Source organism: Xyrauchen texanus, chromosome 48, assembly GCF_025860055.1.
Source record: "Xyrauchen texanus isolate HMW12.3.18 chromosome 48, RBS_HiC_50CHRs, whole genome shotgun sequence".
Taxonomy (NCBI): Eukaryota; Metazoa; Chordata; class Actinopteri; order Cypriniformes; family Catostomidae; genus Xyrauchen; species Xyrauchen texanus.
Genome location: NC_068323.1, coordinates 3,109,139 through 3,126,397, shown reverse-complemented (window position 1 = coordinate 3,126,397; position 17,259 = coordinate 3,109,139). Strand labels below are relative to the sequence as shown.

The 17,259-nt window shown below is 37.5% G+C and overlaps 3 protein-coding genes across 3 annotated transcripts in view; 1 reads left to right on the top strand and 2 right to left on the bottom strand.

Annotated features, from left to right (window-relative positions):
- Window positions 1-15,901, bottom strand: part of LOC127639743 (uncharacterized) — a 40,416-nt gene extending 24,515 nt beyond the window's left edge. The window contains exons 1-3 of the mRNA XM_052121946.1: window positions 15,556-15,901; window positions 12,895-13,215; window positions 6,384-6,719 (exon numbers count right to left, since the gene is read on the bottom strand). Of these exons, the coding sequence (XP_051977906.1) occupies window positions 6,384-6,719; window positions 12,895-13,215; window positions 15,556-15,646 (748 nt within the window). The 5' untranslated portion in view covers window positions 15,647-15,901. The remainder of the gene's footprint in view (window positions 1-6,383; window positions 6,720-12,894; window positions 13,216-15,555) is intronic.
- The window catches only part of LOC127639469 (uncharacterized), an 808,968-nt gene that overhangs the window by 663,929 nt on the left and 127,780 nt on the right, over window positions 1-17,259 (bottom strand). The window lies entirely within an intron of this gene.
- LOC127639747 (SLAM family member 5-like) overlaps window positions 1-17,259 on the top strand; it is a 101,868-nt gene that overhangs the window by 40,951 nt on the left and 43,658 nt on the right. The gene's annotated exons all lie outside the window — the stretch shown is intronic.

The window sequence follows — 17,259 nt, the reverse complement described above, 5'->3', positions numbered from 1 at the left end:
ACCATTTCAAATCCATTGTGGTGGTGTATAAAGCCAAAAAGATTAGAATTGTGTCGATGTCCCAATATTTATGGACCTGACTGTATGAGAATTTCGTGCATTTGCAACGAGTGCTGTATTCTTTATTGCATTTTTTATTGCATAGGACACAGAAACAACATCTTTTAAAACACTGTGAATAATATTCCTCTCCCGACAAACAGCAGTGGGGAGGTGGGGAACAGTGTTCTGTGTCTCCAATCGAGCCTTCTTCGGAGCACCGGAGGGAACGCTGGGCTCAACTACACCCATTGGGCATAGCCGTTATTTTCCACATGATCCACGTTCGAGAGAACGTAGTCACTGCACGTGCGCGCTGAGAGGGGCACATGCCAGGACTTAGATAGTTTGCTGTGCACATCAGGGAAGAATGGGGCAGTTCTGCGGGGCACGGCTGCTTGACGGTGTCCGGACTGCAAGAACCACTCATCAAGGCGAGACTGTCCAGGTGCCTCTGGGGGAGACCACTCGAGATTGAGTTCTTCGACCACCCTTGCAAGGACGCAAATCATCTCCCCGTCAGTGGCGCGTACACGTTCCTCACCCTCGCTGGGGGGAGGGGCGATAGCATCATCCATTGACCTGATGCGGCGAGAGACATGACATCGCCATTATCATCCTTATCATCCCTAGCATCAGATCCACCATAATGAGACGAGGCCGCACGCTCCTTCAGAGGGCCGGAGCTCGTCTCGCACATAGCGTATGGGGAAATATGCACATAGTGGAGATTGAGGGGCTTGTGGGGCGTGTGCCAGCAGAAATCCACCTAAAGTTCGTCCTGCTCAACCTTGTGGCCCCGCCGTGCCCCTTCGTGTGAACTCTCGGGAATCACAGAAGAGGAGGATGGGAGGGCGCGAGAGTCTGAGTCGTCCCTCAGAACGAGGGCGATTCGTGAGTGAAGCGACTCATGTCCTCAGAGTAAGGACAGTCTGTCTCCATAAGAGCTGACTCTGCGTGGGCGCGGCCAAGACAGAAAATGCAGCTCTCATGCTTGTCTGATGGCAGGATGTGTCTCTCGCACAAGGAACACTTACGGAACGACATCTTGAAAAAGACACGAACACGTAAGTGGCTCTTCTAGATATATAAATATAAATGTATATTATATATATAAATAACTTATATTTATAACACACAAGTATTTGCTTAAAAGGATACTCTACACCTGCCGACGCGCTGCGGAGTATGCTGAGGTCCGTTCACCAGCGAAGCGTCAAGCGGCGATGCGGATTTGGGAAAGTTTGCCGGAGCACTGCAGGGGAGCGGAGATTCTTCTCGCTGCTGTGAAGATTCCGTCCACTGACTGGTGTGAATCAACGATGAAGATAGAGGGCTTAGAGACAAGAGGTAATCGCTTTTTTGAAGAAAGAAATTCTGAGGAAATGGTGTCTGTGCACCTGTTTTATAGTGGTCAGTTCGTGCTAAAACGAGCGGTCAGTTTCGCACCAAAACATGTGGGGCTCAAACACCATAGCCAATATTAGAATATTGGCATTATTGTAGAGATGTTTCAAATAGGTTGTGTATGAAGGCACTCCCCATATGCGTTAATAAATGCAAAGTCAAGTGGACTGAAGTCGTAAAAGAACGACTAAAGTAAAAGTATTAAAGTAACTGATACTAAATTTACTTTAGTATCAAAAGTACAGGTAAATTGCATACATTATGGAACAGTTCGTTAAACCCATGGCAACTTATTTGATTGGTGGTGCTCATCATTTACTCACACATTTGGGATGGCATGGGGGTATGACTTCCTTTCATCTGCAGAACACAACCAAAGATCTATAATAAGAAGTGTAATCGAGCTTGAAATCCTGATTGCCAAGGAAACTTTTAATGTCAAGATTTATATTTCAGTTACATTTGGTCTATTCTCACCCAAATCCAATTGGATCCATTCAGAAGACATTGATTAAACCACTGGAGTCTAATGGATTAAAGATTTAAAGGTCTGGCCACTATTCACTTGTGAACTGACCTACATAACAGTAGGTATTTTTTTGTTTGTGTTCTGCAGAAATAATTTAAGTCATAGAAATCTGGATTGAATGAGGGTGAGAAACATCACAATCCATAAAAATATGGAACACTGAAGAGGGAGTTGCTTCATATTAGTGACCAGAGCAGAGACTTGTGGGGGTGGGCTCTTTCATTTGGGCCTATAAGTAACCACCCAGCTATAGCGAATTTGGTTGATGCAGATGTACACGGGATAGGTTAAAGTGCCCACGTACCTTCAACATTATATTTAGGGAAACAATATGTGAGAGCTAAGAATTCATTTAAACTTTCCTTATTCTACATTATTATATGTAGGGAAATATATAACGGAAACAGTCGTGATCGACAATTATAAATGAGATGACAAATAACTATTCAAATCGTAATACAACGTCTCATAGTATCAGCTCACAATTTCTACTGTAAGGAATTAGCTTTAATAAGTGAATTATGATTAATTCACTTATTGGAGTAATATTATTCTCATGGCTTATTGAGAATAATATCACATGTATTTAGGTACAGCTTTGAAGCGAAAGAAACAGGGATGAGATTATTTATCAAATGTACCACAGTCAAATTATTTTAAAAGGGAAATATGAATAATTAATCATAACTCGTTATAATGAATTATAAATATTTGGATCAGTTAATAAAATTAACTTGATGTAGCTGAATTAATATTACAATCAATGAATCGGTTCACCCAGCAAACACTCAGTATTTATCGTCTATCAATTCTCACAAAAGGATATTTTTAGTGGTCACAGAATGTAAAAAAAAATTAAAATCATGGGCAAATCAGAGCTCACTTCCGTGAACGATGATGCAATGTATGAATTATCAAAGACGTGATTTGAGAGAAGTGTCAATGTCAGTGAGATATCTAGAATTTAAAATATCTGGACCCGTCTGCGATTCCATATCGTGCAATGTGGAATATGTTTTGACTGAATACAACAGCAGCGTCGACCTACACCCAATGAGAGCACAATAAACGGGGCACGGGAAGTTTCAGTGGGAGGAGTCCTGATGTACCTGCATCAGAACATCAACTAGCATGTCTTTTTCATATTGTAACCAATAAAATATATGATTAAAAACATACAGATCATATTCTGAAATGCATCAAATCTGATCATGCATTTGTTATCGTATCTCCGACAATCCGACGTCTTGAAAAGTCGTGTAGTGTGTAGGAGGCATAAGGATGAGTTTAGAAATCAATATTTGCTTTAATAATCCTGAATTTCAATCATAGCTTTCATGTGTCTTGGCATGCTTTATACCAGTCTTTCACATTGCTGTTGGGTGATTTTACGCCACTCTTGGCACAAAGATTCAAGCAGGAATTCGACAGACACTGGAATGGCTGCAATACAAGTAGAGATGCTGATTTAAGAAACATTTGGAGTGGTCTCTAAATTTTTTCCAGAGCAGTCTCAAAACTTCAAATTTACAATATTTCAATTTAAAACTTTGTCATTATTCTAGCTCCATACCAAATGACGCTATACAGTAGCCTCTCAATCTACACTAATGTTGCAATGGGAACAGATGCAGACACTTTTGGGCATTTTTGTCATGCAGCTCTGTACAGATGCAAAGAACAGTTGATGAAACTACAGATTTCTCCCAAATGCTTCGGTTTGCTCTAAAAAATTATGTTAGTTAAAATCTACAAGACATAAAATTTTAATTGATGTCGTCTCCTACGTCCACAAATCAATTAGGGCTGTCACAATACATTTTTCTGGTAATCAAGTAATCTAACGATTATTCTGACGATTAATAGAGCAATGATTTAATAACTCAGATTGCATTCAGTTGTGGAGGTGAAGTCACATTTGGCTAAAATGCATTAATTTGCTAATGTTTTGTTGTATTTTACGAGTAAATAACAACAACAAAGCAATTGTGCAAACAATACCTAAAGCCAACAGACACCCAAAGCAGATCTAGAATATAATTATAATATAACTATTTTGTGGCCGGCCTGGTTCTCCCGATGGCCAGTCCACCCCTGATCAGCCCCAAAGTGCGTCGGCCCACCGTGAAAATGCCCGGTATGCCAGATTACCAGTCCAGCCCTGTGTTGCTTCATAAAAGCCTATATTGCAATCGATTGTGTAGATGAATATGTTTAGACTGCATTCCAGCGTTTTAATTGTGTTTTTACAGGGAGTTCAGGGTTCACGCATGCTGAAGCAGGACAGAAACAGTGTGTATTTTTTTAGCTTCCATGTTAACAAATGAGTGCATTTACAGGAAGCAGAAGCAGCACAGCGGGAGTTTGAGTGCAGAGTCTATTTTTGCTGCACTGCTGAATTAACCCTTTCTATTTTTTTTTATATATATAATTTCGGCTCTGTTAATGCTAATGGCATACATTTTGCCAAAGGTGTATATTTTTGGGGAATTTTGATCCTCTAATGCAGGGGTCCCCAAACCACGGCCCGCCCCCACATTTGGACCGGCCCTCTGAACAATGCCATGCAGAGAAATATTTTTACAATTTAATTTTAAATATGTTTTAATCATATCATATTTGTATTTGATAATACATATTGGCTTTCAAAATAAAATTTCCCTTAGTTATAATTATTAAAGTAGCCAAATTATTTGTTAGATTCACCCGGATTAACGTTCCATCATGATCGAGCGGGTGCACGCGATCCAGCAAGAAAATTTAAAGTGACAACAAAATGGCCAAACGGTTGGGAAAGAGAAAAGTTGATTCAGAATGCAGGGTATTTAACCAAAATTGGACAAGTGATTATTTTTTTGTTCAATGCAAAGAAATGGCTGTTTGCCTCATCTGTCAAGAAACAGTCTCCATGTTCAAAGAATACAATCTGCGCCGACACTATGAAACCCGCCACAGAGACAAGTATGCGAGTTTACAAGGCCAAATGAGAGCAGACAAAGTGTCGAAGCTAAAAAGTGGACTATCTGCTCAGCAAAATATGTTTGTACGGCAAACCCAGTTGAACCAGTCATCCATTCGAGCTAGCTTTCAGGTAGCTAAACTGATTGCAACCTGCGGTAGGCCATTCAGTGATGTGAGTTCGTAAAGAAATGTATGAATGCTGTTGCGGAGGAGGTGTGCCCCGATAAGAAAGACATCTTAAATGCGGTGAGTCTGTCCGCAAGTACAATCACCAGACGAATTGAAGAAATGGGGTATAATATGCCCAGCTGAAGGAAAAAGTGAAAGAATGAGATTTTTTTGCATTAGCGCTGGATGAAAGTAATGACGTGCAGGACACGGCACAGCTGCTCATTTTTCTTCGTGGAGTTAGCTCAAACTTTGAAGTGTCCGAGGAGCTGGCAGCCCTAAAAAGTCTCAAAGGTACTACGACAGGGAAGGATATTTTTGGTAAAGTGTGCCAAACCATAGAAGAGCTGGATCTAGACTGGTCTAAGCTGGCCAGCATCACGACTGACGGAGCTCCTAGTATGGTTGGCGCGTCAAGGGGACATAGTTCACACTGATTAGCCTAATACGCATGAGTAAGTAAATAATTTGATTTCAATAGCAATGAATATGAAAAAATGTCATTACGATAGTAATAATGCTCTTTTAATAGGCTATATATCACTTGATATGTATGGTGCATAAATAATAAATTAATCTAGCATTAGGAGGCATAATACTGTAAATCCATTTAAAATCATAATAAAATCTCCACAATAAATCACTCCGGCCCATGCCATTTTCTGTTAGACTATGGCCCTCCATTATAGAAAGGAAATATGATGTGGCCCTCATAGAAAAAAGTTTGGGGACCCCTGCTCTAATGCATCTATAATACACAAAATAGTCACACTCAGGACCTTCAGGACAAAAATGTCCCCCATTGAAACCCATTAAAACTGTGATATTTGATCCCAGTGACATTAAAACATAAAATCAATTCTATGATATTATGCTTTCATTCTGGAGCCCTGACTACAAAATTTACATTTTTTATATTTTCCACCAGAAGGCGCCATTTTAGCCTATGGAGCAAATACAAGCTTTTCCTCTATTATAGAGCACTGCAGGACAATTATTGTTGGGGAAAAAAATAAAATAAAAAAAATAAATAAAATAAATAAATAAATAAATGTACACAACTAACAATCAATGAAAATAATCCCAATGAAACATTATTTGATAAACACATGAACACACACAGTTCTTATAAAGCAAATCAAACATGATGTGACTGTAGATCAAGTGTGTGTGATGACATTATTATACTCTTCCTCTCATCATCAAAACACTTTCAGAAAAATCAAACTTGTGTGAATATGATCTGAAGTGTTTACAGACAGACGGTCACAGTACTTACCCTTCACATAAAGACTGAATCTCTTGTATATGGTGTCTCTGTTGTTGCTGCTGATCTTTAGTTTATATTCTCCAGTGTGTGCGGTTCTGATGTTTCTAATGATGAGAGATCCCGTCTGATCCAGATGTATTCTGTCTTTGAATCTCTCATCAGGATATAATGAGATCTTATTGTTCTCTTTATCAACTTTAGCAATGAGAATATCTCCAAACCTCCACACGATCAGCTCATCTCCATGTGGATTAATAATATCAGTGTTTAGAGTAACAGAGTCTCCCTCCGTCACTGACTCAGACTTCACTTCAGTTGTATCAGGATCAATCACAGGTGAGGAATCTACAACAGATTCACAGACAGAGTTTATGTATGGGATCATGTACAGTAAGTTCACTAATAATCTTAAATACTCACAATATTAAATGTATTTCAGTCTCTGAACACTTTCATTGTAAAGAAATAGATGAACTGAAAGTGACTAAATCTGTCAATCAGTCACATTTAATCTATCAGAAGTGTTATTGCACAGGACAGCTGAAAGAGAAACTAATAAAGAGTGAGAAGAATTAGTCGATTTCACAATTACAGAATTGTTCAGTTTAGGTCCAGTGTGAACAGGTAAATCAGCTCTGGCAATTTCCCATAAGACGTTTTAACATTAAAAGTTCAGTTTTGATGCGGTCTGTGAATGTAAGATGAACAGTTTGGGAGACACGCTGCCTTTTGAGTTTGATTAACTGGGGATTTCTAATTTCCAGCATTCTTTGCATGACAATCGTTAGGAAGAGTTCATGTCAAAATGAAGTGTTGTATAATGTGTCTTTGTGCAAGATGAATGGAAAGGGGGAGACCTGTTAATGTTTAATGTTGTGTGTTTTTAGAAGAGTCTAGAAGAGTAAATCTTTTGATTTCTGAGATCTTATTAGGGTTTATAGTGTGACTGAGATTGTCAGTCTCTTAAAGTTTCATCTCACACCCATCAGAGCTACAGTCTGTTCTCCCTCCTGTCTTCTGGAAGGTCGCACAGATTCATCTGAGCATGTATTAGCAGGTTTAGAAAGTTTCTTTCCCAGAGTTTTCTCCCGCTGAACTTTGGGATTGACTGTAACATTTAACATATTCTCACTGCATGTATTCACTGGTGCAGAGTGAGCAGACATGTTTAAGAAAGTCACACAGGTTTGGAACGACATTAAAGAGGAAATGATGACAGAAGTTTCGTTTATGTAAATTATCCTTTAAAAATGCTCACCATAGGGGGACTTCCGGTGGCACCAAATTTTCTGAAGCTCTGTCTGACTTACCATAATTTTCTCAACTAGACAATATTATTTGTTAACAACAGTAACAATTCAGTAGCGAATAGTTCACAAGATAACTGTCATTATCAAAGGGGGCACTGTTAGAAATAGGTCTACATCTCAGCTCTGTCCAAGAGGGAAAATGCTGAGTTGAGACATTCCTTTTTGTATGCATTATCAAACATCTGTTTCATATTAACTTGGAGTTGTAAGGAGCCCCCTCCTTTTCTTTCTCTGTCTATACTATATGTTTGTGTACTTTATACGATTGTCTGTGGCATGGTCCATCAGGCTCTTGTAGAGAGCAGCCTTTTCATATAGGTTTTGGGCTCTCAAGGTTTCGAAGGAGATTGTCATATGGAATTGTTATCTATGAGGTAATGTCTATTTCTATTGGTTTAGAGATGTGAACTCCCTTCAGTATTGTCATATATATATATATATATATATATATATATATTTGTATGTTATCCAGGAGAAAGCGAGATGCATACTTTGCTCCCCAACGTTGGTTTCGTTGCTTTGTACTGATTCATTCACGACTCAATAAAAGACGGAGAGAAAAGGCACTGCTATCCTTTAGAAGACTTTTATTTCTAACAATGACAAAGCCAAATAATGTTAAAAAAGGCGATAAAGGCACAGAAGAGGAAGAAACAAAGATGGCGAAAGCAGGCGACGCCTCTAAAGGAGCAGATGTTAGCATGAACTCCGCAGCCCCATCGTCCAGTAATGACGATCTCATGGCTGCTATTAATGCACTCAGCGGCAATATGGACAATAGGTTTAACAGACTTTCAGCCTCACTTTCCACAGTCAAAAGTGCATTGGATGAAACTGTCACATGGGTGGAGAAAATTGAAAAGGCTGCGAATGTACATGAACAGTGAATCGAGGCTTTAGAGCAGCTGCGTTCAAGGTTAGATACGGAGTCCTTGCAAATGTACGCTAAAATTGTCGACTTGGAGTCTCGATCTCGTCACCAAAATATTGAAAAAAGCGACAAGTGAAATTTAGAGCTAGGAAGATACTAGGCTTTCGCTTTCCGGCAAGATTCATTGTAACGGTGGATGGCATCACGGCAACGCTTGAGACCCCGGAGGCGGCGAACAAATTCCTGAGTGACAAAGTAGTTGATTGGTCAGTTGCCTGTCAAACACCATGAAGATCTGAATCATCATGCCAAGTAATTGGAATGGACTAATAATGCAAATGAGAAACAGATTGAACTATTTTACAGTATATGACTGATTTGTTCCAGATTCTGTGGTGAGACTTTCTTATTCAACTGGAACTTTCTAATAGTTCAGAGGTAAGACTGATTAGAGCCTGTTTTATTTCACGAGGTGTAACAAATGGTAACCTATGTGAACGATACTTTAATTGAAGTATGGAAAGATTGTTTTACTGGGAGTATAGGAAAGTGTTCTCTGTGTTCTATGAGGGACTATGCAACAGTTATTATGTCAGTGCTTCTAATTTACATAAAATTTGTTTATTTTTAAGGGCACTTTATCAAGAACAACTATTCAATGGTTACATCTCAGAATACCCAAAGCAAAGGGTTAGTTAGGTTTGCAAGCTGGAATGTATGGGGTCTGAATAACCCATTAAAAAGGGAGAAAGTAATTGCACAACTAAAAACATTTAAAGCAGATATCCATTTTCTCCAGGAGACACATTTGATACAAACAGCACAGAGATGCCTTCGGCCTGGTCGGGTCGCTTACGTATATTAATCAAATTTTTCAGGAAAATCTAGAGGAGTTGCTATCCTTATCAGGAAGAATTTCCCTTTCATACAAAAGCAAACTATTGCAGATCAAAACGGTAGATACCTTGTGGGATGATCAATCAGACTCCAGTTACGTTAGTCAATATATATGGCCCAACTTTCGACAATCCGTAATTTGTTACCAAATACCTGAAACTCTTACTAACCTGCAAGACTCAAATGTCATCATCAGGTGAGACATTAATTGTGTCTTAGATCCAGCTCTTGACAAACAACCAAGTCAGTTAACTGCATCAAAGTCTTGTAAAACTATTAATAATTATATTAATTCGACATTATCGACATCGAAAATAAAAAACTGTCGAGAAAAATGTTCATTGTCGAATAGTCGTTTGATCTCATTTAATGTAAAATGAAATCACATTAAACTGTAATGATCAAGCATGAGAACAGCAGTTCAAGCCTGACTGAGGAGAGGAAGAATTACACAGTTCAGTCCAGATGCACTTTCACAGCGTCTCTTATGTAGATCACAAAGTATTAGGGAATAAAAAAATAAAAAAAGTAAATTCAGAAGCACTTAAAGTTCAAATAATACAGAAGCAGCTCATGTTAATAACTATAAACTCAGAAACTGGCATTTCTGTGTGGTCGGTGCCTCTGTAGCCGGTTCTACTCGCCCCGCTCCGAACGGGACTCGAACCGGCGTGAGAGGCAGGTGCGCTAACAAGGAGGCTAAAGGCTACAGCCTCTAGCGTCAGTTGCTAGTGCACCACTTGAGGTCAGGTGTGTGAGGTTTATACACTGCACAGCTATCTACCAGCTGGCTCCCATTACACCTCTTGCATGAGTTGCGTGAATGTCCCGATCTCAGGGGGAGAGATTGAAACTGCACCGGCTGAGAGAGACTCTGTCACGGGACGCTCATCCCTCCAGCGCAGGCTTAATGCAACTAGATTAGGATTTATTTCATCATAATATATATATGTCACTGTGCATTTCTTATCGTGAAGAAAAATGGCAATATGCAGCTTTATTAATAAGCGAGCACTTCTTTGCACATTAGTTTGGAAATTGTTTTTTATGAATTCTATTGTATGATTGTTTATTTAGGTTTTGTTTTTTAGTACTTGGTAAAAACTTAAATTAAAAGTTGCAAAAGTTGAAGCAAATCTTATATAAGTGTTCAAAAATACTTTAAGCATACATTGTTCAGTTTTTTATAATTAAAAAATAATATATTTAAATTAAAGTGTTGCTCAATGGCATATTTCTGTTCTTAGTTCTGCTGCTAATGTTTTGTTAACTTTGTTATTAAAAAGAGTTGTTTAGTAACCTGTTTTTGCTTTGGTACCGAAAATGGTATCGAGTACAGTGAAATTTCACTGGTATTGGTACCGACTACTGAAATTTTGAGAATATACATGGCGAATGAATAACAGTCTATTAAAGGACAAGCGGTTCAGTGATTATCTCAGGGAGAAAATGGAATTCTTCATATCTACAAATGATAAAGGAGACGTTCGTGATTCAACTCTTTGGGAATCTATGAAAATTGTTTTAAGAGGAAATATAATAGCATAGGCTGCAGAAAGAAAATGGGAAAAGGACAATTTTAAGAAATTGAGGACATGCTTTTGCAGTTTGAGACAGAATATAGAGCCACTCAGTGTGCCGAAACGTTGAATAAAATTGAAATATGAATCTAATGTGTCCATGTCTAAAAATGTATTAAAAATACTCAGAGTTAAACAGCAGTACTTTGAACTAGGAGATAAACCGCAAAAACTACTTGCTCGCCAACTGATACACGCCCAAGCATCTCAAGCTATACACACTATAAAATTGGGTAGTGGCAAACTCTTAAATAATCCTGTTGGTATAAATAGGTGTTTTGCTAAATTTTATGAAGATGTATATCGGTCCCAGGAGAATACAACTTCAAACACAGCAACTAATTTCCTAGCCAATTTGAATCTTCCCAAATTAAATGAAGTTGAAATAAAACATTTAGATGCAGATATAAGCCTTAAAGAGATTAATAAAGCTATTTTTTCTTTTTCAAATAATAAATCCCCTGGACCAGATGGGTTTACCATTGAATTCTTCAAGAAATTTAGTGATATAATTTCCCCCTTTCTTGTGTGTATGTATAAACATAGCGGCAATGCATCTGCGCTGCCTCCTACTTTATATACGGCCAATATAACTCTGATTCCCAAACCAGGACATCATCCCTTATTGGTCTCATCTTATCGTCTTATTTCACTGATCAAAATAGAAACAAAACGTATTGGGAAAATATTTCTTTAAAAACAGGATGTGTTTCTGTTAATTAGTAGTATTCTGACATATATCTTTGATATATGCTGACACGTATCATTAAAATACATGGTGTGTCATTAAAATACAGGATACACTTCTTACAAAAATACTTTAATAAGTTAGATATCTCTTATATGATATATTTCTGACATGGTGTCTTGTTCTAATGAGCTGGATGTATGATAAATATCTTTGGAGCTTGTATTTTCTTTCATTAATTAGATGATACTGTGTACGAGCAAACGAGGCCGCCTCATTATGAGGGTACACTGAAATTTAGGGCAAAGGTAAAAGGTATGTGATGAGGACATGTGTCTCTTACACAGGTGTTTCTAAAGTTGATGTACTCTTTCCATGAACTGTGACATGTGTTCAAGATATGAGAGGCTACCGGTAGTATATGAAAGATGTATGTTTTTTAAAAACAGATAGGCGGGGGATTTTACACCAATATTTAATTAACGAAGGACATAAAACATATTGGTGGCAAGGGAAAAAGACAAGGGCAGTAATCCCATTGGTCAGAGATAGTGGGTAAAAAGATAACAAAAGGTATATAAACTGAGAACTTAGGATAATGGAGTCAGAACAGACAGCTGACCGGTCTCAAGTTTGTTGGAGTTCAATAAACTAAAACTTTGGCATCTGGAACTCAAGACATGTGGGCTAAAGGTCTTGTAAATATGCTTGCATTGGAAAGGATGAGATACATTAATAATGACAGACTTAAAGTAATTGACAAAATGTTGGGACAGGTTTTGGATCATCTTAAGATAACTAAAGCAATACTTTCTTAGCCTACTGACCCCTGTTACTGCCCAACTTATTAGTAATTGATGACTGTAATTACTGATAATATAATTAACACAGTTCCTAAAGTATTAGATGGTTGACAGCAGTTAGGATAATGCGCTTGTTTTTTAAATTTATTTATAATTACTTTTTTTTAAATATATATTTCTTTGAATGAACGATCCAAACATTTACAAGCTTGCATTTTGTAGCATTATCTGTACAAAAATAATTTGTCTATGTATGGATTTGTCCCTCCGTTGCTCTGTGTTTTTTGTTGTAGTAGTTCTTAGTTGTGTGTTTGTTTTGTGAAAAAAAGCAAAAATACCAAAATAAATATGAAAAAATAAAAAATGCTCACCATTGACTGTAAGAGTGATTGTCTTCTCTGTTGTCCCAGTGTTGGTGTCGATCTGTATTTTATAATCTCCAGAGTGGATGGTTCTGGTGTTTGTGATGGTCAAAGATCCAGTCTGATTATCCAGCTTTAGTCTTCCTTTGAATCTCCCATCAGGAACATCCTTGATAAACTTGATCTCACCTTCATCAGAGATTCGAGCTATGGCATCACTTTTAAACCACCACATTATCTTATTATATTTCAGTATTTTATTCTCATCAGTCTGTAGAGTGACAGAATCTCCCTCCATCACTGACTTCATTTCATCTGCACCCGAGACACCTGGAGAACAAACCAGAAGATTTCACTTTTATCTCACTGATAAACAGATCCAACTGTGACTGTTTTAGACTTGTTTAATACATTAATACCGTCAGTGTCTCTAGAATCTAAGGATGTGATGTATTTATCATTATTCATTTATCAAATGCTAACAGCTCCAACACAAGATGTTTAACGGCCTTCTGCTCTCAGAATTACTTGCATACATCCCACTTATAAAGTCATAATTATGAGCGTCATGTTTCAGTTCTTTGATCTAGACAACCAGCTGATGAAACTGTAATTTTGGTTAAATAAATGCCATTTTCTCTGTGAAAACATGTACAATAAGTGTCAAATAGTTCCTGATATACTTATATGTATATGACTATGACTGTTTTGCTGAATTGGTTTTGCTATAGATTTGTATTTGTTTCTGTTTTTTTTCAAGATGGTGCTTGTGTGTGTTTATCCTGGATACCTCAAACTACTGAAAAACATTAATTACATCCGCGTGTATCATTGCAAGAGGAAAAACTAACTTTTCACAGATTCCCAATCAATGATCCTGAGAGACTGAAGCTTTGGCTGGTCACTGGGATATCAACAAACACATTGAGTCACTCAAAATATTGAGGGTGTGCAGGAAATTTACATTTACGCATTTGGCAGACGCTTTTATCCAAAGTGACTTACAGTGCACTTATTACAGGGACAATCCCCCCGGAGCAACCTGGAGTTAAGTGCCTTACTCAAGGACACAATGGTGGTGACTGTGGGGTTAGAACCTGTGACCTTCCTGTAACCTGTGACCTTCTGATTAACAGCCCTGTGCTTTTAGCCACTACGCCACCACCACTCCCATGTTGAACATGGGAAATATTTTACCCAGTGGATTTCAGACCCGCTGAGAGATCTGATGATATCAACATGTCAACACGCTTGCGTCACGTGAGAGGCAGTTTGAACTCCACCCTCATGAACCACAGCTGGCCGAAAGTGAACATTTATAGCAAAAACAAGTTTTAAATATTTATTTCTCACACACACCAAACACTTCACTTCAGAAGACATTAATGGATTACTTTGAAGCTTCAAAATGCACATAAAGCAATCATAAAGTTCTGGTAACCAGTCACATTTTAATCTCTTCTTTCATGTAATCGCCAGCATGTTAATGTTGAAATGACAATAGCAAAATTTAATGGGGGAAATTTCAAGCCCAGGAACACTAAAGGGATTCCCAAGTGATATCTTGATGAATAATAATTCATATTTGTCGACCAATTTATCTATTCTGCTTTTGAAACTATCGAATATTGACAGAAATTAATGCAGATAGTTTGCAGGTAGTTTATTCCCCTATAATTTACCACTGATGAATTACTGCTCCTATTTGTCGACCAATATTTCAGTTTTGCCCATTAATCGTGCCAATAGCTGCTTTTGAAACTATTGGTTAGTCACAGAAATGAATGCAGATAGTTTTACCATCAATGAATTACTGCTCATATTTTCAGACCGATGTATCAGTTTTGCTGATTAAAGGGTGAACAAATGTTGGTAATTTGCATTCATCGTGCATATCAACCCCTACTGGGCAGGGAGGAGAATTTATGGTAAAAACTGAATTAAATATTAATCTGGTTCTCACCCACACCTATCATATCACTTTTGAAGACATGGATTTAACCACTGGAGTCATATGGATTACTTTCAGGCTGTGTTTAAGTGCATTTTGGAGCTTCAAAGTTCTGGTCACCATTCACTTGCATTGTATGGACCATCAGAGGTGAAATATTCTTCTAAAAATCTTCATTTGTGTTCAGCAGAAGAAAGTCAAACACATCTGGGACGGCATGAGAGTGAGTAAATGATGATAATGTTCATGTTTTTGGGGAACTAATACTTTAATAAGCTGCTCTCTCAGACTGTATGAGCACCAGAACAGACACATGAAGTGTTTTCTCTCAGGACATCCACCTCATGAACAGTTCAAAATGCACCAAAACTCTCCAATGTGTGAATATAATCATGTGTAATATAATTCACATTTATATTCCACAAATCCTCTTCTGCACATTACACACAACTGTACAAACATTATTGTGTATTTCTCATATTTATATTATTTGTGTCTGTTTTGGATGTTTTTGCACCGGAAGCTTCTGTCAGGATCAATTGTTTGTGTGTTTAAGATCATTGTGAATCTAGTCCAGACTTGTCCTGTGTATTTGGATGAATGTGAGCTGTAATATTATGATGGACTTCAATAATAATAATAAAATATGAGAATATCAGTAAGTGTGAATATTATTGAAGTGAAAGTGAAAGTACTGATAAATATAAATGAACACTTACCGCACAAGAGTGATATGAACAGAAGGGTTTTGAACGTGTTCTTCATATTGTTGTTAATTGCAGTTTGAAGTTTGGACTTGATAAAAGACATTTAATCGCAATTAAAGGTCTGAATCTCTTCTGTCGAGTGAATGTTTTTCTGAACCGCACCCACCTGCACCCGACTGACACAAAACCCGAATAAACCCCAACAGAGCGACTTTAAATCGACTGTGATCACTCATTAATCCGATCCATAACACATCTGTTTATATGTTATCAAAGATCAACCAGAACATTTACATATAATTATTTCTACAAGTTTGGAGCGAAACACAAAAGACTCCGATAATGGCGGCGTCTTCTTCTTCTTCTATGGATTTATTGGCAGGTTGCATACCAACTTTAAGGTGCATACCGCCACCACCTGGGCTGGAGTGTGAAGTGATTTCAGACTAGATGTATGTTAAAAGATGTCTATATTCTTATTCCTAAGACCACTATGCTTAATGAATTTTAAAACTGACCTTACAATTTCCCCAGATCCTTGTTTTGTTTTTAATGTTATTGATTGTAAATTCTTTGCATCCCATTTCCTGTAGCTCTCTTATTAACTCATTCCTTTCCTGTTCATACCTAGGACAAAATAACAACAAATGCTCAGCTGTTTCCTTTACTTGGCATATTTCGCATAAGTGTAGAATTAAGTTTTGTATGTCCTATCCTTAGTCTTGTTAAAATAACCTGATGGTCTCTATTTAAATTTTGTTTCAATAAACTTTGTCTTACAGTATTATGTATGTTATAAAAATGTCTTCCTGTTTTACAATCATTCCTATTTCTTTGCCATTTCTGGTTGCAAGCTTCTTTAATGATACTTTTTCCTTCCATCCTACTTAACGGAACTGTAATAGTAGGGGTGTTTAGTTTAAGTGACTCTTTAGCCATTTTATCAGATCTTTCATGTCCTGGTATATCAGCATGTGCTGGTACCCAAACAAATTGTATTATTGTTCCAGCTTGCCTTAATCTATACAAAATATTCAATATTTCTATATAGATATCATATCTAACTGTTTGATATGTTTGTAGGCTTATAAGTGATGCCATTGAATCTGAACATATCACAACTTTATTTAGCATCACTTCTTCCACCCAACTAAGAGCCATCTGAATTGCCACCAGTTCTGCTGTATACACTGAAGTCCCATCTGTTAATCTCCCATATTTTCCTATTTTAAATTCTGGAACATAAAATGCTGATCCAGTACGACCTATCTCTGGATTTCTTGATCCATCTGTGTATATTGGAAGAAATGCATAATAAACTGTTCTGATATATTCAATTGTATAGCTCTTAACAACAATTTGTCCATTTTTAACACTCATGAATTTGTAAATCAACTTCAGGTTGGCTAAAAAACCAGGGGGGTATTGGAGAAATGGTAGTCGTTAATAAAAATAATATATTATTTAGCAACATTTCTGTAGCCCATTCCTTTGCATTCCATGCAAATCCTGTTCCTGTTAAGTTTATTGTTTCCCAACGCCCCTCTATTATTGCTTTTGTAAATTGATCCAGTAAGCAACAGGTCATTTCTGACGTCTTATTTCTAATGGGGACTCTCCTGTTTCCACTTGCATTGCTGAGATTGGAGTTGTTTTAATTGCTCCTGTGATACATCTCAAAGCTCGTGCTTGAATTAAATCTAATCTTTTTAGCGT